This window comes from Aedes aegypti, chromosome 1, assembly GCF_002204515.2.
Source record: "Aedes aegypti strain LVP_AGWG chromosome 1, AaegL5.0 Primary Assembly, whole genome shotgun sequence".
NCBI lineage: Eukaryota > Metazoa > Arthropoda > Insecta > Diptera > Culicidae > Aedes > Aedes aegypti.
Genome location: NC_035107.1, coordinates 298378758 through 298400075, shown reverse-complemented (window position 1 = coordinate 298400075; position 21318 = coordinate 298378758). Strand labels below are relative to the sequence as shown.

The 21318-nt window shown below is 43.0% G+C and overlaps 2 protein-coding genes across 4 annotated transcripts; one reads left to right on the top strand and one right to left on the bottom strand.

Annotated features, from left to right (window-relative positions):
- Nucleotides 1-524: 524 nt before the first annotated feature.
- LOC110674690 (leucine-rich repeat-containing protein 74A-like) lies at nucleotides 525-2391 on the bottom strand. The gene is made up of 3 exons (XM_021838734.1): nucleotides 1920-2391; nucleotides 1055-1858; nucleotides 525-1001 (listed from the first exon to the last, which is right to left on the bottom strand). Exons 1-3 carry the CDS (start codon nucleotides 2313-2315, stop codon nucleotides 549-551), a joined length of 1653 nt encoding a protein of 550 aa, XP_021694426.1. The 5' UTR covers nucleotides 2316-2391; the 3' UTR covers nucleotides 525-548.
- A 2053-nt stretch (nucleotides 2392-4444) lies between these two features.
- On the top strand, nucleotides 4445-19955 carry LOC5565961 (serine palmitoyltransferase small subunit A). 3 transcript variants are annotated; one of them, XM_011494817.2, is made up of 3 exons: nucleotides 13765-14089; nucleotides 14189-14452; nucleotides 19152-19951. In XM_011494817.2, the coding sequence occupies exons 2-3, from the start codon at nucleotides 14353-14355 to the stop codon at nucleotides 19319-19321; spliced, it is 270 nt and encodes an 89-aa protein (XP_011493119.2). In that variant the 5' UTR covers nucleotides 13765-14089; nucleotides 14189-14352; the 3' UTR covers nucleotides 19322-19951. The 3 variants fall into 3 exon arrangements, with proteins under 3 accessions (XP_021693928.1, XP_011493119.2, XP_001650295.2); XM_001650245.2 differs by having other exon boundaries at nucleotides 14185-14452; XM_021838236.1 differs by lacking the exons at nucleotides 13765-14089; nucleotides 14189-14452 and adding an exon at nucleotides 4445-4689 and having other exon boundaries at nucleotides 19152-19955.
- Nucleotides 19956-21318: the final 1363 nt, after the last annotated feature.

Below are 21318 nucleotides of genomic sequence, written 5' to 3'. Positions count from 1 at the left end.
TTCACATACACCCTTTTGAAAAGTTAGTCGTGACTCAACTTGAAGATTTGATATCGGAAAATGACGATTTAGATAAAACTGAAAAACTGTGCAAAGTTTCAGATATTTTTGAAATGGTCGATCAGAATCGACTTGCATGCCTCCGTGGAATCCCTCTGCTTACTTTGATCGACAGTGACGACAGACGAGTCACATGAATCCGCTCGATGTCACTCGTCGACTCCCATAGTAATCCAGTCATATAGAGTGGCAGCTATCGAAAAAAGTCGAGCAAAGTTTTTGGTCGACAGTGACTCTAGTCGAGTCATTTTGATCGACTCGACTTACAAAATAGACCCCTAAGTTTCCCACGCATTCTCTCCTAGCTCGGCCGATGTTTCATACAGTTCTGATTCAGACTTGGAATCTTGCAGCGGAAAGTCTGAATGAACAGTCTAATAACATTACCGCACTACATAGACATATAACGAGGCATCGTACGATCCCATTCACACAATAACCGCTCTTTTATGGAACCAAACAAATTTACGCCTTTTATTGTGACACAACTATTTTTTCGCCTTCTCGCTTCTCTTACCAACAGCCGCTCCATTCCCATTCTTTTTCCGTTTCTTCTTCGCCTTTTTCGGCTTCTCCGGTGGCAACTCGGTGGGGTATTTCCCCAGATATTTCACGGCCATGGCCGCACTGTCGACTAACTTCCGTTCCGCAAAGGCATCCATCAGCGCACCGAGTAAGCTCTTGTCCAACTTGATGCGGAACTTCTTGACCATGGCGATGAAGTCTTCTCTTTCCAGCAGGGGGTTTTCGAGTTTTTGAAGTTGGAGCATCAGGTGACCCAAGTCACGTTTTCTTTTCTTCTTCTTCGGTTTGAAGCCCAGGAAGCGACATCTATCGAGGAGCATTTCGGGGACGTCCACCGGGCGCGGAGGATTCGACAGCAGAACACCTTGGTAGATGATAGATTTCGTAGGGTCCCGTTTCATGAAACGTTTCGAAAGCTGAAATATTGATTTATGAGATTGCGTATGTTCAGAAACCTGTATAAGATTACCCTTCCAGCCACTTTGTTAACGAACTGATACTCTCCGAGGGAGAGCAGCTTCATGTTCGGATTACGCCCAAAGGCCTTAACCAGCTCTTTGACTTCATCTTCGCTGAAGAAGTTTCCTCCGAGATAGATGTCCTCAAGAACTTCACATTTGCGAAACGCTTTGAGCAAGGACGTTGCCTCCTCCGAACGTAGACAGTTCATTTCCAGATTCAGAACCTTAAGGCCGCTGGTTGTCATGGCTTTGTACAGTGCCGGACTAAAAAGAGTACCACGCAGGGCGTTCCACGATAGATTCAGCTTCCTGAGCGATTCGTTCTTCGCAAGCTCCTTGAGAAATGGGACGATGCACTCCTTCTCCAGATAGAGGAAGTTACCGGCCAGGTTTAGTTCCTGAATGGTCGAATTGGCGCTGAGAAACGTCCCTGCCGCCACGCCCGTTAAGTGTTCCAACCTGTTCCAGCTGACGTCGATCTCTTCGATGTTGAACGATAAGGACAACGATTTAAACAGCCCCATACCACTGCTATCGTTCAGGTGGCAGTGCGAGAGATTTAGCCTGCGAACGGCCGAGTTGGCGAGGGCTTCTACCAGGGTCAATGCTACTTCATCGTCGCCAAGGGAGCTGTGAGATAGATCTAGATGAACGATTCGTTGCGCAAGCTGTAGAAGGTTGGCCAGGCTGACGGCCAACGGCACGTTCATCAACAAGTTGTGGCTCAGGTTGAGGTCATTTATGCGCTCCGGACAAGCCATCACCAAGCAGTCGAGAATGATCTGCACTTGAAGGTTGCTGCAACCGATGCGCTGAATTGAGGATAATGAAGGTCATCCAAAAATGAGTTTGAGGTTAGGATATTAAGCTTACATTCAGATCTATGTCAACAGTTTGATCCGAATTCTGCTCGCCATCTTCCAAAATTTCACAGACGTATCGCAACGGAGTTACGCCGTATTTACGACATTCTCCTACATAGATTTCGACGAAGGAACGCTTGGATTCGATTGGCACTTCTTCGGTCAGCAATCGCTCAAGAGGATCTACAGGTTCAGGAAAGTCCTCGGATTCATCTACTATGGTTGATTTGGAGCTTACTCCACGAAACGGGCATATTGCGATCTGGTAGGTGTGTATCGATGTTACGTCTTCTAAGGTTGTTCCCTCTGGTTGTTGTGAGAGAACTTCAACAAGCTCGCTGTTTTGCTGTTCTCCTTCCTCTTGTTGTGAAACGGATTTCTCGTTTTCAACATTTTCGGTCTCCATTTTTAAATTTTGACAATTTTTTTTGATTTTAATTACACACAAAATTTTGCACCCACATGTTCCACAATTCCTGCTGAAATAACCTATCAGTTTCACAGCCCTTGACAGATGTTGTTAGATAACCATGACCTACTTTGATAATCAAATTTACTAAAGACAAATAATTCAATCTTCGAGACACGCGGAATGGTAATTTTTGCTCCGCTGTAAAAGCTATTCAATTATACTGCGAAACAAGTTTTTTTGTCGCATGCATTGTAAACAAGTTTACCTCAATATCCCTGGACTTATTGCCGTTTTCAAAAATGACAAGGCACGTCTGGTTTTTGAGATTTTGACTGCTGAAAATTCACTAATTATCGATTTCAGTTAATTTGCATGCAAGCTACCAGCTTTTATGCTGATTTTTGTGCTTTATTCTTATAGAAATCATGTTCAAAGTTGCTAGAGAATACGAATCAACAAACTATATTATACATTCATTACTAAAACAAGGTTCATGGTGCCCCGACAGACCGATATTGTGAAAAAAATTGTTCATCAAAACTGAGTACAGGGCTCGAATCTTGAGGTCATTCTGCTCCTCTGGACCCATTTTTAAAACAAATCTCTAGGAGTAATCTCGAGAAATCTGATAAAATTGAGAACATCTCTCAATTATTACTCTCTGTAACAATCATGATCTGCAACACATCATGAGAGTGTGTTTATCATTTTCTGCTATCAATCAATGCATGATAAACCCCATCTAAACAAGCTCCAAACTCCAAAAGTCAGTAAAATAAAACTCCTAACCCAATGGTAAATAAGCGAGATAAACTGGTTTTATCATCGCTCACTCTTTGGAAGTCTTGTTCGCCACTGTTATGTATCATGCTTGTTACAACTTGTGAAACATTGCCGATCATGGGCCGATACAGATGAAATGTGTTGTTTCGCTTGCTATGATCGTTCTTTAAAATCAAAAGAGAACGAATTCTGCAATGCCTGCTGGATATACATAACATTATTATTATCTTTATTAAGGAGATTTTCGGCCGTATGGCTGGTTCATCTCCGTAAGGAATACACATATCCTCAAAAGATACGAGAAAAGGTTAAATTTGTTCCACTGTGTTCTTCCTAGATTCAGCGAATTTTAATAATTTTGGACGCTACTTCATATCTAATGTCGTTTTCGTTTTTAGGAACTGGGTCGGTGATCAAGACATAAACAAACAAACGTCAAGCAAATTGTAGTTCGGTCAAACCAGAATCGGGTTGGGGTTGAAACTGTGATTCAGAACGGGTTGCGCCAGTTCCAACCTGGGTTCAAAAACGAATTCGACATAAGACAAGACGTGACAGGTCAAAGTACAAAAACAAAACCAATTGCCTGTCAAAAAAGACCACTTCTCATTGGTCGTTTTGGCAAAGGCCTACTTTCACATCGTTGAGTTGGATTGCAACAGGGCACTTTGTTGCAAGCCCGGCCGTGTTGCTAGTTCGTACATTAGGGTTTTCATCAAAAGTTTAAATTTTTTTCATGAAATCTTTTTGTTTCAAATCTATTTATATTCGCTGTTAAGTTTACCCCATGTGCTTCTACAATGCTAAAATAAATAAAAAATACTCAATTGAGTGCAATATAATGAAAATGGTTTAAATTTTTTTGAAAAACATCTCCGGTTTTGAATGTTAACCTAATATTATAATAAGTATAGCACCCTATATTCCACTAAATGAATGAAGCGTGCAAGAAACAACCAAAATGTGAACTTTGATTTTTTAATTGTTTCACAAGATTTGATTGAAAAAGATACTGGTAGCACTGGCTTTTGTATCGTCAAGGTTATCGACTGGAAAACAACCGGGCAGTCTTAGTTGAGCTGTCACGTCCTGTCCTAGCTTCATATGAGACATTAATGCATTCATCGCCAGTGTACTTAGATATCAATTTCTTATAAACGCTGATAGATAAACGCCCAGTACGCGTCTTCTTGACGTATCTACGCAAATTTTCTTCGCACGGAGACACTGTCCCCCAGATTATCTGATAAAATTCTAGATATTCCGATAAGACCGATATCCATACAACAAATCGGTCCGGTGCAAAGCGATATCCATCGGAAGACCGGCAGTATAAATCGAAGCTTTATCGTGAGTCGCCGGGTGTGCTCTCTAACTGTTATCATCTCAACAGTAGTTTAGATAGTTTAGTGTTCCAACAACATGCTGGATAGGGATATAAAGTTGCTTGATTACTCGCTGGATCGACCTCAGCCGCCGGAAACCCTTCAGCAGTTCCTGCGACGGAAATGGGACAAGTTCTATCTGCAGTGGGAAGTTTACACGATGGCGTATGTGTTCGAGCCGTGGGAGAAGTGCATCATCAGTATCCTTTTCAAGTGTTTAACCTGTAAAGCCACATGGGCATTGGCCTGGGACACGGTTATATGAAAAATTTAGATTCTCGCTCCAGTCCACTTTCTGGATTGCATTTTGGTCCCATGACAACTGTGCAAAATTCCAGCTCGATCGGTGAAACTATATTTTAGCGCCAGCCGTTCAAAGTTTGTATGGGATTTACTATGGGAAAACTTACTTTTGCATAGAAAAATCGCCAGAGGTCGCCCATTATGCTCTATAAAAATTCTGAGCACAGATCTCGATAGGTATTTCTACGGTGAATAACATCAGTTGACAGCCTACCGCCGTCGTGTACAGTCGCCTTTCGCAGTTGTTCCGTACTGCTAATTTCAATTAGTAGCACATCAGTGAATTCGAAGTGTGCTGACGGGGTGCTCCACTGCGGGGCAATCGTCTATTGTTTTTTTCCGGATTCCATTTTGATCTTTTGTTCGGTCTCTATTGTGGGGCGCATTGCAGACCTGCAAAACCACGTGCCCTCGAAAGTGTGGTTAAAAACTCGGTAGTGGCGTTTGCATATTAAGTGATAAATCAAGTTCGTGAGTCTGTATTCGGGCGTGAGTGTTTGTGTTGCTAGTTTGTGAGTGGTGTTAATATAATCAGCTTCAAAACCCAAAGGGATACATCGATTTTCAACGGCATTGCGACTGACCACTTATAAACAGGTGAGCCTTTCCGGCCGGCCGGCGCCATGCTGGCAAACGGCCATCCCCCTCATCCAGGGGACCCAGTGGGCCCCGGGGGTGGATTTGGCAAAGTAGGCAACAGGGTTCTCGGCGATTACACCGGTGCATTGCTACCGGAATTCATGGACCGTGAAGGTACTGCAGGACAACTGCAATATCTTAAAATGGAAGCGGCTGCTGGATCCATGCCTCAGGATCCCTTTCTTCTCCGGCTATCCGTTGAAAAGGCCATCGGAGGTCCCATTTTTGGGGCCTTCAAAGAAAATAAAGTTATGTCCTACGTGTTGAAGGTGCGTAGCCAAGAGCAGGTGAATCGCCTCCTTCGAATGAGTCAACTGCAAGACAAAACGCCGATCCGGATCATTGAGCACCCACGGCTTAATCAAAGGCAATGCGTAGTAACCAACCACGAAACAATAGGTCTATCAGATAATTACGCCGAACGCCAAGAGAACTTCCACATGTGATGAAACCAATGACGGAAATGCATCCGATCATAGCATGTTATCAGCCACGTCTAAAGCCACCGGAATCTCCAACGCTTCTCAAGTTTCAAACCCTACTAAAAGGGTTCACTCCACATCGGATCACAGTTGCCCATCTGGTGATTCAAACGCCTCAACCACCAACTCGAAGCGGAAAAACAAGCACCGCAAGAGAGGTGGTAGAACCAAACAGTAGAAGCAGTCACTAACGCTCAGTCATCTCCAAAAATAAGGCTTAAACGATTCGACAATATTTTGTTCCTGCCATCTTCACTCCGCAAATTAACGTCGAGACGATCGAATCTCAAGAATCGACTGAGCAACTATCGGTCAACACACAACAACCTCCAAATGTTTCTCTCACGGATAAATCATCGACAACAGGGGTCACGGACAGCCGGGGCCCCGTCAGTGCGGACGCTACACCCCTACCGGAACTGGCGGACAACCCCCGGCATCCGGACGTAACTGTTGTTATCGGGACGCATAAGGGACACAGTGCCTATCCCCCGAAATCCCCAAATAGTTATCTGGGCAGTCAGGGCCCCGTCGGTGCGGAAGTTTTGGAAGAACCGGAACCGGCGAACAACCCCTGTCACTCATATAAAGTTTGAAGAGGGACGCAAAAGGGATTAACATCCTATTCCCCTGAGGACAGCGTGGGAAGCAAGCCACAGGAAACTGTTTTCTCTGCCCCTGCTAACAAGCAGAGGGTGAAGCTCGGGACGCCCAATGCCCCGAAGGACAACGAGGGAAGCAAGCATCCGTCAAGTCGAAACTCGAAAAGAAAACACCACAACACTCCAACATGCCAGCCATCCTCGGCGTCACATGCTGAATACTTTCCGGCCTTGGGACCGGAGGCAAGCGACGCCAGACTGTATGATCTGTTACACAACGCTCGTTACAATCGCTCAACACGGATTTCACCTGGGAATTCCAGAACCGTTATCAGGACGATTTCTTCAATCAAACATCAACCCGTCTCAAATTCTGATCTCTCTCAGTTCTCAATTTCATGCACGGGAAACTCGCGAGGTATCCCGTCGTTTCCTGTACATAACGAAGTTCCTTCAAGATATCCTGCCTGTTCAGTAATGCCAAACTGCACGCCCGGAATCAGCAGACCAACCCTGTCAACAGCTGACCGCTTCTCGGGCCCTGCACCCGTTAAATCTTTATCCGCCTCAACAACCTATGTCAATCCATTTTTTGGCACGTCTCCCTGTTCTTCTTTGCTCTCGAACTCACAGCAGCACTCCTTGATAAGGTTTCCTAGCAGCCCCGTTAGAAACGACTGTCTTGCCGTAGCTCCCGAAATTCCGGTAGTAGTAAATCCCATGCCGGGTCCCACGCTTGGTGGGGCTCCGTTGGAATCAGCTACTAGAACCTTATGTCCTCCCAATTTCTTTTCCCAAACCTACTTTTCTACCGCAGCTCCTTCACCTCTGCCAGTTGTGGGTTCCACATCGGGACCTACGCTCGGTGGAGCTCTGTCGGGGTCTGTATCCAGCAATTTCATCGGTTCAACTAATTCCAAAGAAACTTCTCTCTCAAGTTTTCCGGTTCCTGCTCTTCCTACGTCACATAATTTCATTCTGCAATGGAATTTGAATGGCTACAGGTCTCGTCTTTACGATCTTGAATTGATTATCCAGAACAATCAACCTTGGATCTTAGCCCGTCAAGAAACGAATAATATATCTGCCAATGAAATGGGTCGCACGCTCGGCGGCCAATATTCTTGGACAGTCAAACGATTAGCAAATCAACGACACTCCGCGGCAATTGGAATTCGCAAAGGAATTCCTCACAAAATTCTTGATCTACCTTCCGACCTTCCTATAGTTGGGATACAGATACTAGATTCCCCGTCGGTCTCAGTAGCCTGCGCTTATCTACCGTGTGGCAAAATTCCAAATCTTCACGGTCAAATTCATGATTGTCTTCAAGCCCTCCCCGAACCTCGAATCTTTCTTGGTGATTTCAACAGTCACCATCCGGTCTGGGGCTCCCCCAAGGCCGATACGCGCGGCACCAACTTAATTGACGCCTTAGAAGAGGAAGACATGTTGATTCTAAACGATGGTTCACCAACTTTTTTCAATGGTCATTATTCCAGCGAAATTGACGTCACCGCAGTATCGTGTTCTTTCGCCAGAAACATTCAATGGAGTGTAAGTTCTGACCTTCATGGTAGTGATCACTATCCAATCCGAATAGCGTTGACTAGGGACGTTCCGATACTTCCGATATATCGGAATATCGATATTTTGCTTTCGATATTCGATATTTTGGTATCGATATTTCAAATTCAATATATCGGTGATATCGATATTTCCTTCCGATATAACGTGAACTAATATAAGGAAAATAATTGTAGGGTTTTAGCATTAGCATAGTTTAATCAAATTGCCTGCGTAGTAGTGCAATGTTGACAAAATTTTCTTTGTTTGCTGTGAGAACTGTCACAACGCTGCTGTTTGCTGTGAGAAACAAAATATAAACAGAATTTCTGCCGAGCATTCACTTCCTTGTTGGACTGACGTTGACCGAAAGCTCGAAATGACGTCAAACAAACATCGACACGTTTTCATTCTGAGGAAATCGACTTGTGTAAGATTGATTGTGCGTTGGTTTTCGTGGCAGTTTGCTTGTAGACCTCTATAAACATTAAGCATTCGTATCAGGGTTGCCTCGTCAATGAGCATAGACAAATATTTGAGGCCCCATTTACACCCAGCAGAAAACTCACCTGATTTGGCGTAGCAATCGCGTCCATAAAAATTGTTCAATGAATAAGAGTTACAGAGACCTCTACATGCTCTAAGTGGAAAATAATTGTACAATTTCCTTTCAAATTGCACTAGGACGTACCTTAACAGAAGCTGTTTTTGTGATTGTTGGTCAAAAAAGCAGTAATCTTGAGTATTCAAAGATTTTTTTTAATTTTAGGGAACTAAACAAGCTTAGGCATGTCACTAAGCGAGATAGGCATCTTGCCCCTTCGAAATATATTAAATGATATTTCGATATATCGATATTTTGAATCAATATATCGGTGGTATCGATACATTGATTCGATAATTATATCGAATTAAATATCGATACTTCGCAATATCGGAACGTCCCTAGCGTTGACTAATGGTGCGGCCATTCCAAAGAACACGAGAAGACCCAGATGGAAGTACGAAAAAGCCGATTGGGCTGAGTACGATCTGCTTATCCGTTCCGCCCTTAGCAACAGTCCTCCTGAAAACATGGGTGACTTCATTTCAACCATAGTTGAATCCGCTAAGGCCACTATTCCGCTCACCAGCTGCACCCCTGGCCGGAAGGCCCTTCGATGGTGGTCTGATGAAACCAAGGCTGCTGTGAAAGCCCGCAGAAAAGCGCTGCGTCAACTTCGATGGCTTCCACTTGACCATCCGGACAGGCAGTTTACCTAAGAGAATTATCCCAAGCTCCACCTAGAATGTCGGAACATCATCGGTGATGCTAAGAAGGCCACGTGGGAGAGTTTTTTGGAGAGCATGAATGCATCCCAAACTACCAGTGAACTATGGAATCGAGTGAATGCTTTGAATGGAAAGCAAAAAACTACATCGCTCACTCTACAAGTGCAAAGGAAGGCCATGTCTGATCCAGAAGCAGTTGCAAGTGAACTTGGTAAATATTTTGCCAGCCTATCTGCCATTGAAAGCTACGAAACCCACTTTCTTAATTCTGTCAAACCTTCCACTTCCATTATCAAGAATTTTATTATTCCACCTAACACTGCCGATCCTGAAACGGAACAACCATTTTCAGTCAGAGAACTCTCCTTCGCGCTTAATCGGAGCAATGGTAAGTCAGCGGGTCCCGATGAAGTTGGTTATCCGCTCCTCAAAAACCTTCCCAGTGTCGGAAAACTTGCGCTGTTAGATCTTTATAACAAGATCTGGGTCAATAATGATTTCCCTCCTGCTTGGAAAGAAAGTCTAGTAGTCCCTATACCTAAGGCTAACATCCCCACCCACGATCCAACTAAGTTTCGACCAATATCCTTGACCTGCTGTGCCGGAAAAGTAATGGAAAGAATGGTAAATCGAAGGCTAAGATATCACTTGGAAGCCAACGGGCTATTGGACTTCCGCCAGCATGCCTTTCGCCAAGGTTTTGGAACATATACTTACTTCGCAGGCCTCAGTGATGTCCTCAAGGAGGCTTACGATAAAGGTAATCATGCCGAAGTAATTTCACTTGACATCTCTAAGGCGTTTAACAGAACGTGGACCCCACTTGTTTTGGAACAACTGGCTGCTTGGGGCATAGGTGGAAGAACCCTGCATTTTGTGCGCAATTTCCTTGCCGACAGGACTTTCCAAGTAGTTATTGGGAACACAAAGTCATCATCCTTCCCTGAAGAAACAGGCGTTCCCCAGGGTTCTGTGCTAGCTGTAACTCTTTTTTAGATCGCTATGAATTGCGTCTTCTCCCGTCTGCCGAAGAACATATATGTATTCGTCTATGCGGATGATATAGTTATCGTTGTTTGTGGATCAACTCCTACTATGACGCGGATCCGAGCTCAAACCGCAGTCAAATCGGTAGCGAAATGGGCATCAGATAATGGTTTCCAACTGTCCGCCAGTAAGAGCATCCGTTGCCACATTTGTCCATCCGGACATAGGATAACTAGCCCGGATATCACGATAGACGGTCAACCAATTCCGCTTCGTAAGACTGTTCGTATTCTTGGAGTAACAGTAGATCGGGCTCTCTCCTTCCGTCAACATTTTGATACAGTCAAGTCAGCGTGTCGATCTAGGTTGAACCTGATTAAATCCATTTCCCGCCCGCATCGATCAAACAATCGAAAAATCCGCTTCAGAGTCGCCCATGCCATTGTTGACAGTCGGCTTGTATACGGATTGGAGCTTACTAGCATAGCGATAGATACATTGGTCGAAGTTTTCAGCCCAGTCTATAACTCCTACATCAGAATAATTTCTGGTCTGCTTCCATCAACACCATCAGATTCCGCTTTCGTTGAAGCTGGGCTTCTTCCATTTCGAATCTTTATTCGCGCCTCCATCTGCCGCAAAACGGTAGCATTCCTCAGCAAGACAGCCGGCGAAGACAGGGTCTTTCTCTTTGATGAGGGGAATAGAGCCTTAAGCACGGCAGCCAACTTGAGTCTCCCGCCGGTTACCAGGGTTCACTGGCTTGGAGACAGGAGCTGTCGTTCCGTCCCACCAAAAATCGACAATAAAATAAAGAACAGTTTTTCTGCCGGCAGCAACTCTGCTGCTTTGCGACGATCAGTCGCAGAGCTGCTACAAACTTCTTATTCTGATTTTGCTCTTCGGTACTTTGATGGATCCCTTACAAGCGCCGGTGTTGGAATAGGGGTGGCGGTGACATCCCGGACGTAAGTATGAGCCTGCCTTCACAGTGTTCAGTATTTTCCGACGAGGCAGCAGCTGCCTTTATCGCTGCTACCACCCCTTCGGACCGTTCGATCTTAGTCCTAACCGACTCAGCCAGCGTAATATCTGCGCTACAGTCAGATTCGCCTACGCACCCTTGGATTCAAGCAATATTGAAGTACGCACTACCTGACACGGTTTTCACGTGGATCCCTGGGCACTGCGGAGTTCCAGGGAACGAAATGGCTGATCATCTTGCCAGATCGGGCCTTTCAGGTCAACGGTATACTTCAGAGGTTCCTTTCATGGACCTTAAACGGTGGATCAAATCTACCTTCCGTCAACATTGGGAAGATTCATGGTACCGCACAAGAACGCTTTTCCTTCGGAAGATTAAAAACACAACCACTACTTGGTCAGACCTTCAAATTCTCAAGGACCAAAGGATACTATCTCGCTTACGAACCGGACACACCCTAATATCGCACCCTAAAGAATGCGAGTCTTGTCATATCCCAGCCTCTGTGGACCATGTCCTTTGTGCCTGCCCCATATACGAACATCTGCGACAAATACATGGCCTTTCTGACAACATCGGAGAGGTACTACGCGACGATGCAACTATTATTGCTGCTTTACTGAGTTTTCTACACGATGCCAACTTGTACAGCAGTATAAGATCCTGCCCAATACGACGACGACACGATAACTTCAGTTTTCATATTGTCCGGAACTTCCTTGAAACTGCGGTATTGCGCAAGCAAGATCCTTCTGCGTACTGGGCCCGTAACCTATTGAGGGACTCGGCTTCATGTGAGGGACTTATCGGGCACGTCGATGTGCAGTGTGACTTTAAGAGCAGTCGAGAACTTCATTGCTTTGGAGATCTCAATCAGATCCAGAATCCAGATATTGACACTGGAGAGTCGTTTCTGCAGTCAAAGATTTCCATTTAATCTCATCAGCAAACACTTCTTGAGTCAATTGCATATGGGCTGTTCCCTTCAGGTTGTCATCTTTCTTAAAAACTAGGATCATTTCTCCAATCCTAGTCCACCTTATGCTCCACACATCTGCGCCCAACGGCGATAGCTTCTCCGTGTTTCGCATCGCCTTCAGAACCACGGTGTATTTTACCTCCTCCGTTTTGATAAAGAGAGCCTAGCCAAAGTTCCTACGTTTCACTGTCTTTGGTTTAGGATTCTCCTTGGTCTCCGTTTCCGATTTTCTCCGTACTTTCTTCTTTCCACCTCGTTTCTATTGCTTTGCACCCGCGGTTTCTGTGGAAGCACTACCTGGTTCGGGCTATCCCGTGACCTTAGACGTGGTGTTAGCCTCTCCGCTGTTGCCATGTCGTCTTGATTTGGAACTTGGCTCGTGCCAGTTATTTCGCTCTGGAGGACGACCACGTAGGTCACTTTTCCCTTTTAAACCATGCGTCTTTTCATCTGATATATTTGCGTTGCCGGTGAAGGAGAACACTTCAGTCTGGCACGACTTTCTTTTCTGCCCACTAGCTTGCCAAGTATTGCTTTGGCTTTCTTGTAGCTAAGACTGATTGTCGAAATTTCAGCAGATTTGTTTTCAAGTCCTTGCTGTTATTACTTTTGCTCCTAACAAACTCGATGATGACATGACCACTTGCATTTCCAGAAGGTACTCCCTATTGCAATCCATGGCCTCGATCAGTTCCCGGGCCATCAATCATCTCACCTGCTGCACTGGAGTGGCCAGTGCGTGCAGTCGCCTCAGTGTCTAGGCTTTTGTCCGCATTCTTGCACTTAATGTTGATGATGGTTCTCTCCATTCTTAGCGGGAGCCTTAATTGGTTACTAATGAGTCCAGAATCCTCTTCTTCACTTTGCACTTGTTGTTTGGTCTAATGGATCATCTCTTATGAGTCCCCCTAAGAACCACTATCCATCCCCACTGGAATAGTTGCCTTTGTGATCTCATGGTCATCTATGTCAACAGGGAGGCCATGCTAGAGGCTGATCTGGCTCTGAACATTGAACCCCATGAAGAACAATGTTCATCTGATATCTGTTTGGCTGTTGAAATATATGAGAACTGACACTTACTCTGCAATGTCAGCCGAAACTGCTCGACGATTACTTCCAAAAAAAACACTGGCACTTGGAAAAGACTTTGTGTAATATCGTCGGTGTTTTCGTTACTGGTTGCGATGGTGCTGATTGATGTTGATGTAGACTGAATATTGTTTTGTTGGTTTTCCGATGCCTTGATTTAATCGACCGATTGTTCATCGGAAAAAATCAACTGAAAACGCTTCCAGTTATCAAACATCCACTACACTTCAAAACGTTTCATTCAGACGTTTACGCCTGAATGCCGTCAATCGAATCGCTCAGGCTACGCAACACGCAAAAGAGAAACGTCAAAACCGAATCTTCTCTTTGCGCATCAAAACCTTCCTCTTTTGTTTTGTTGTTGTTTCTTGTTTTGAATGCGGAACACTGTTTAGTATGTGTTGTGAGTAGAAGAAAATCCATTCATTCATTCGTTGCTCGCCTTGTTCTCTCTTGCCTGTCCAGTGTTGTTGTGGCTGTTATCACACTGTGTAATCACAAATTAATAGTCAATTAGGGCGTTTGGAAAAAAAAACTACTTATAAAAGAAAGTTCTTTCGTAATTTGGTTCTGCGCTGATCGTTACAACCTTCGAGGCAGAATTCATTAGAGTGGACGATGTTTTGTTAAATCAATGAAACATCCGGATTTCAATCCGTCAAGGTGCTGAGTAATCCCTCCCCTCAAGAGCAGGTAACTTTATCTTATCTCGATTGTGATTTGCCTACTCACTTCTTGCAATATATTTACTACCCGTTCCGATAAAAATTGGGGAACTTTTTTTTTAGCAAGACGACTATTTGCCATCGGAGTAATATTGATTAGCTGTCGAGGAGCGGGCAGGTGAGCGATAAGCTGTTGGGGCAGTAGTCATTCCGAAAAAAACGTCGTAGTTTGTCGTCTGGTTGGCAGTGCTAGTGCGAAATTTTGCTAAAGAAAGCATCGTCTTCATCAAAATGTTGAGCTCCATCAAGAAATCGATCTCTTCCGTGTATCTGCTGTACGAGCTGAACACCTGCATTTACATGCTGGACCCGTGGGAGAAGAAGTTCATCAGTATCCTTTTCAAATGAATAATTTTCTTATATCAGTTATTGGATAAATTGGTTCCTATTTCAGAACGTGTTGAAGCATAACAGAAGTAATGTCTGTGAAGGATTTGAAATCAAATTATATTTGGATTTCCAAATATTCCCAATAAACGTAACGGAAGATTTCATCAGCCAAAATGGAACATTAAACAAGCAAAGAGAAGCGAAACAACTTGAGAAGTACAATCACCTCACAAATATCAAAAACTAAGAACCATTTTTAAGAACAATATATGATTAAAAATCATGGTAACGCTGTACAACAAAATAACTTTCCTGGCACTGCGGAAAATAGATGTTTTCGAGAACACAGCTCTAAAAATTGTTTGTTACTTACAAAACAGTATCGAGTTCGATTGAAAAAATCGAACCTTTTTCTCACATATATGGATCAGTGGGAGAGGAGGATCCTTATTATGGATCAAATCAACTCATATTATGGATCAGGACACTATACCAGCAATTTATCTACGAGGTGAACGAATGGTGTGGTCATGAAAGCATACGTTTTAAGTGTTTCTTTCGGAATCGTCTTATCTTTGATCCATAACTGAGGAATTGCTGCCAATGACCTACAACGCTTCTAGGAATATGCTTGTCATTTCATTTCCTATGGACTTAAAAGTATGCCTAAGCATATCATAATTGATTGCGATGCTGTATAGATTAATGGTTCACGTAGGTAAAATGTGTTCTGCGTAATTGCAACTCTATTTGATGAGATATTCTCCGTTTAATCCAACTCAAATTCATATCCGTGTGCTATCCATAACTGTGGGTCGACTGTAGTTATGCCAATTGATGGAATAGTGAAAACAATAATAAGGCTATCGATTGTTTCTTACATCACATATTAGTACAAGTTTTGCAAATTGAAATTTTCCAATAAGAAATACGTATGAGGCCTCCAATATTTATGATCTACTTCAATTATGTGAATCATGTGTTTGAAAGGCAAAGCTCTCGTTTGCAGACGAATTCTAAAGACGAGTTTCTCTATACTACATCTACACGTTTTATCGTTTCGCTTAGTAATGTGATTTGCACTGGATTTCAACGTACCCTTATAAGTGATTTTCTTCTTCTGGAAAAAAAAACAGATTAACTGACAATTGTTTAAAAAAGAGTTTAAACTCTTTATAGTTTAGGAAAGCGCTTTCTGATCACTCAAACAAGTTCTTAGGCTTCTGAGAAACTCATTTAACAATATTCCAAAAGTTCAGGGCAGCTTTTCGAAAAGCTCCTGGTTAAATTTTCCGAGGGCCTGTTCAAAAGCTCCAGTAGAGAAATTTGGCAAAATAATGGATGCTTTTATGCTTACTGGTTCTTCAATCCGCTCACTTTTCATCATCTAAACAATTTCAATGTTGTGGCCTATCCACCTATTCATTTCATCACATTTACAAAATTCTTCAACAGAATCCCTTTACGTTTGAGGCGATTGACCTAATTAGCCATAACTAAAAGCTTTTAAGTTACTTAATTGGAAATTTTAAAAAATTTCACTTTTAAAAGCACCTAAGAAGTATCCCTATTAAAGGTCACTGTAAGCTGTTTAAGAAGGTTCTCTTCATGAAACTTTTTTAAAATAGGTTTAAGAAGTTTTTGACAGACTTTCGAGAAGCTTTCGGAAGTTATTCAAAATGGTTCCAGGAAACTTCCTTGAAATCTGCTGCGAAGCTTTCCAAGAATCCTTTGAGAATATACTCAAACAGCTCCTCAAGAAGTTTATGAGAAACTCTACGGTAAACATCAAGAAGCATCTCGAAAAGCCTCTAAAGCGATCTATGTGAAGCATCTGAGAAGATCTTTGAAAAGATCAAGAAGCTTCCGAAAGCACTTCCAGCAACTGCTTAAAAGCTTCTAGTAAGTTATTCAAGAAGTTTCTGATAAGCTCTTCAAGAAACTTCCGAAAAGTTCTACAAGAACGTTTCAAAAAGGTTTTCAAGAAGCCTTCGAAAATCTCTGCTCGTGAAGAAGCTTCCAAAAAGCTCTTCAAGGAGTTTCCGAGAAACTTTACAAGAAGCTACCAAGATACTTCAAGAAGTTTCTGCGAAGCACTTCTAAAAGTTTCTTGGATAGCTTTTCCGGAACTTGATGTTGTGCGTCATTAACAAGCCCCCGGAAAGCATAAAAATAAACTTCTGAAACGATCTTCAAGAAGATTCTGATAAACCCTTCGAATAGCTTCCAAGAAAGCGGACAACGCACTTCCGAAAAGCTCTTCAATATGAAGCTTCCGTTAGAATCTTCGAAGAGCTTATTGGGTGCTCATCAAGAAGCTTCTGAGCAATTTTTCAAGATGCTTCTGAGATGCTTTTCAAGGAGCTCCTAGGAAGCTCGTGAAAAAGCTTCAGGGAAGTACGTCAATTAGCTTCTGGGAAGCTCGTCAAGCAGCTTCTCTGGAAAGCTCGTCAAGAAGCTTCTGGGAATCTCTTCCAGAGGCTTCTGGGAAGCTCTTCTAGAGGCTTCTGGGAAGCTCTTCAAGGAGCTTCTAGGACACTCTTCAAGCAGCTTCGGTAAAGTTTTTAAAAGAGCTTCTGGGAAGCTCTTCAAGAAGCTTCTGGAACGCTTTTCAAGAAACTTCTGGAAAGCTCGTCAAGAAGCTTCTGGGAAGATCGTCAAAAAGCTTCTGGGTGGCTCGTCAAGAAACTTCAGGAAAGCTTGCTAAGAAACTTCAGGGAAGGTCGCCAAGAAGCTTCTGGGAGCTCTTCCTTAGGCTTCTGGGAAGCTCTTCCAGAGGCTTTTGGGAAGCTCTTCAGAGGCTTCTGATAAGCTCGTCTAGAGGCTTCTGGGAAGCTCTTAAAGGAACTTCTGTGACACTCTTCAAGAAGCTTCGGGAAAGTTTTTAAAAAGTTTCTGGGAAGCTCTTCAAGAAACTGTTCAAGAAGCTTCTGGGAAGCTCGCCAACAAGCTTCTGGGAAGCTCGCCAACAAGCTTCTAGGAAGCTCGCCAACAAGCTTCTGGGGAACTCTACCTAAAGCTTTTGGGGACCTCTTCCTTAGGCTTCTGGGAAGCTTGCCAAGAAGCTTCTAGGGAGCTCTTCCAGAAGCTTTTTGAAAGCTCTTCCAGAGGCTTCTGGCAAGCTCTTCCGGAGACTTCTGGGAAGCTTTTCCAGAGGCTTCAGGGAAGCTCTTCCAGAGGCTTCTGGGAAGCTATTTCAGAGGCTTCTGGGAAGCTCTTCAGAGGCTTCAGGTGAGCTCTTCTAGAGGCTTATGGGAAGCTCTTCAAGGAACTTCTGGGACACTCTTCAAGAACCTTCGGGAAAGTTTTTAAAAAAGCTTCTGGGAAGCTCTTCAAGAAACTGTTCAAGAAGTTTCTGGGAAGCTCACCAACAAGCTTCTGGAGAGCTCTTCTTAAGGCTTTTGGGGAGCTCTTCCTTAGGCTTCTGGGAAGCTCGCCAAGAAGCTTCTGGGGAGCTCTTCCAGAGACTTCTAGAAAGGTCTTCCAGAGGCTTCTGGGAAGCTCTTCCGGAGACTTCTGGGAAGCTAAGCTCTTCCAGAGGCTTCTGGGAAGCTATTCCAGAGGCTTCTGGGAAGCTCTTCCAGAGGCTTATGGGAAGCTCTTCCTTAGACTTCTGGAAAGCTCTTTCAGAGGATTCTTGGAAGCTCTTCCCGAGGCTTCTAGGAAGCTCTTACCGAGGCTTCTGGGAACCTCTTCCAGAGGCTACTGAGTAGCTCTTCTGAGGCTTCTTCTGGGAAGCTCGCCAAGAAGCTTCTGGGCAGCTCTTCCTTAGGCTTCTGGGAAGCTCTTCCAGAGGCTTCTGGGAAGCTCTTCAAGGAACCACAGGGGAGCTTTTCAAGAAGCTTCTGGGAAGCTCTGCAAGGTGCTTTTGGGAAGCTCTTCATGGAGTTTCTGGGAAGCTCTTCAAGGAGCTTCTGGGAAGCTCTTCAAGAAGCTTCAGGAAAGTTTTTATTCCAGAGGCTTCTGTGAAACTTTTCCAGAGGCTTCTGGGAAGCTCGTCAAGAAGCTTCAGGGAAGCTCGCCAAGAAGCTTCTGGGTAGCTCTTCCTAAGGCTTCTGGGAAGCTCTTCAGAGGCTTCTGGTAAACTCTTCTAGAGGCTTCTGGGAAGCTATTCAAGGAGCTTCTGGGACACTCTTCAAGAAGCTTCGGGGAAGTTTTTAAAAAAGCTTCTGGGAAGCTCTACAAGAAGCTTCTGGGAAGCTCTACAAGAAGCTTCTGGGAAGCTCGTCAAGAAGCTTCTATTTATTTATTTATTTATTTATTTTTTTTTTTTTTATTTATTATCAACAGACCTTATGGTAGTCCCAATGATAAAACTTAATCTAGGTTTACATAAATCGTTTAAATGTCGTGACAAATAATTGCTTTAAAATAGCTCTGGAATAGTGGAAGGAAGTTCTTCCTTAGGCTTCTGGGAAGCTTTTTCAGAAGCTTCTTGGAAGCTCTTCCAAAGGCTTCTTAGAAGCTCTTCAAGATGCTTCTTAGAAGCACTCTAAGAAGCTCTTCGAAGAGCTTCTGGAAAGCTCTTCAAGGAGCTTATGGAAAGCTCTTCGAGGAGCTTCTGTGAAGCTTTTCAAGAAGCTTCAGAGAAGCTGTTCAGGAAACTGACTCTGACAAAGATATTTTTCTCGCTTTATCTGTTTTTCATTACATCAAACGCAATTTTCCTTACATCAGAGAACTTTCCCCCTCCTCTCTAGATGGTGTCATTTTCAGCATCCTGGCCCTGCTCATCTTCTCCAGTTACGTGTACCTGCCGAGCTACACCCGGAAGCTAATCAACGCCTTCATGCCTACCGGAAACGAGCTAACGCTGGACCTGATGGACAGCCACCACCATCAGCAGCCGGTCGACTACGGCGTCAACTAGGGTTAGGTCTTCAACACTACACACACACACACACACAAATTACCTTAAATTCTGCTTAAAAAGGAAGTTTTACAGGAATAGAACTTTTTTTAATTAGACCAATCAGCGAAGCAAAAGAGTATCTCGCATTTACACGGTTAATTATACTATTAGACGGAAGAAGACAAATTGCTATTAGAAAGAGAGAGCTGTTAGTTGTTAGACTTTGTAGGTTAGTTGGGAAGTTGAAGAATTTCAAAAACTTGAAAATGTGTATTTTTGAATAAGGTGCTGGCTGCTAAAAGCGGATATGCTTGGAAGATGATTAATAGATCCCATAACTACTGTTTCAAGTGAAAAAGTTTTCTAACCTTCTTCTATTGGATTGCTTCTAGCTGGTTAACTAGAATAGAATGTAGGGGTCTCCCCGGGAGCGACGACCAAAGTGGCCGTCGCGCGTTTGGAGCCATGTGAAATTAGGGCTGTTTTTATCGTAAGATATACCTTTCGTAATCTGCTAGTTGATTGCTAATCATTTTGTAACAATGTTTAAATAAAAATGTAGCTAAATTTAATGATTGATTGATTGCGTACTTTATAAATCCCACTCTTTATAAACCCTTAAATTTAATAAAAATCTTTTTACTACAAGAAACCATCGATTATTGTTTTTTTTTTCTGAGTTACCTAGAGTTTTTTTACGATTGTAGTGTTTTATTTCTCCATTTTACACGATCTTCAACACAAGCTCAGCAAAATGTGGGGTGTTTTCCAATTGCTGCTCAAAGGATGACTCAGAAACTTAAATGTTCTCCAGAAGCTTCTACAAGATTTCCAAAAAGCTTTAAAAATAACTTCTTATAAGCTTCGGAAAAGCTTCTCAGAGGATTTTCACCTTGAAGCCCAGGCTCAAAATAATTCCGAAAAACTTCTCAGATACATCTGAATGTTTCCCAAAGGCTTCTGAATGAGCTTCACAGAAACGCATTACCGAAGCTTCTGAAGCAGGTTACCAGAAGTCAACTAAGGTGTCCAGAATGAGTGTCTCAAGAACTGAAAAAATTATCGAAAAAGTCTTTCCAATAAGCTTTGATAAGGGTTTTAAACAAAGGACACTTCAAAAGGATTGGGAAGAACCTTCTCAGTAGCAAATGAAGTACCATCACAGTACAGCATTTGCATCAAAACATTGCATGTTCTGTAGAGCCTCATATTTTCTGTACTTGGAACGATATTATACAATATGTAGAGGTTTGAAAACAAGTTTACTGGAAGAGAATTTCTAAGAAACTTTTGAAAAGGTTTCCAAATCTTTGTAGAAAACAATATCCTAGAAGCTTCGACAAAAACGTTTCAAAAACTGTACAGAAGTTCAAAGAAAAAGATTCGTAGAAGCTTAAGTAAAAGCTTTTCAGAATATGAATCTTAAACTGCACCTAAAACAGTTTTTGACAGGGCATTTCAAAAGTTTCTGAAAAGCTCAGGAGCAAATTAGGGCAAACCGACCAGAAAGTGGGTACCAAAACGCGAAGTACCAAAAACTATGTGAGGAAGAGCCGAAATGTATGCAGGATGACAGCAGTGTCAGTCCTCTGTGACTTAAGGAATGGTTGGTATAAAATTATGGTACTAGAAGATTCGTTGGAATCATCCGTGAATCTTTGTGGCGAAATTACTAGATTAGAACTAATATTAGTATTACTGAAAAAATCTTAAATAAATTTCTAGAACCCGCCATTGAATATTTGTGTGGCTTGCTGGAAGAATTTCTGCAAGAATTATCGTAATATTTGCTGGAGTAACAACAAAGTGGAGGAATAACTCTAGACGAAATCCTGGGATAATCCCTGAGTGAATTTTTAGAACAGTCTCTGTGTCATTATAGGAAATAATATGAATAAAACACCGGCTTTCCGCCAGGATTCTTATACATTTTTTCCAATGTTTGACGCAGCAATTTCTCTTAAGAAGTTTGTTATCCTTTTAGCAATCCAAGATTTCTTCTAAAATTCCTCCAG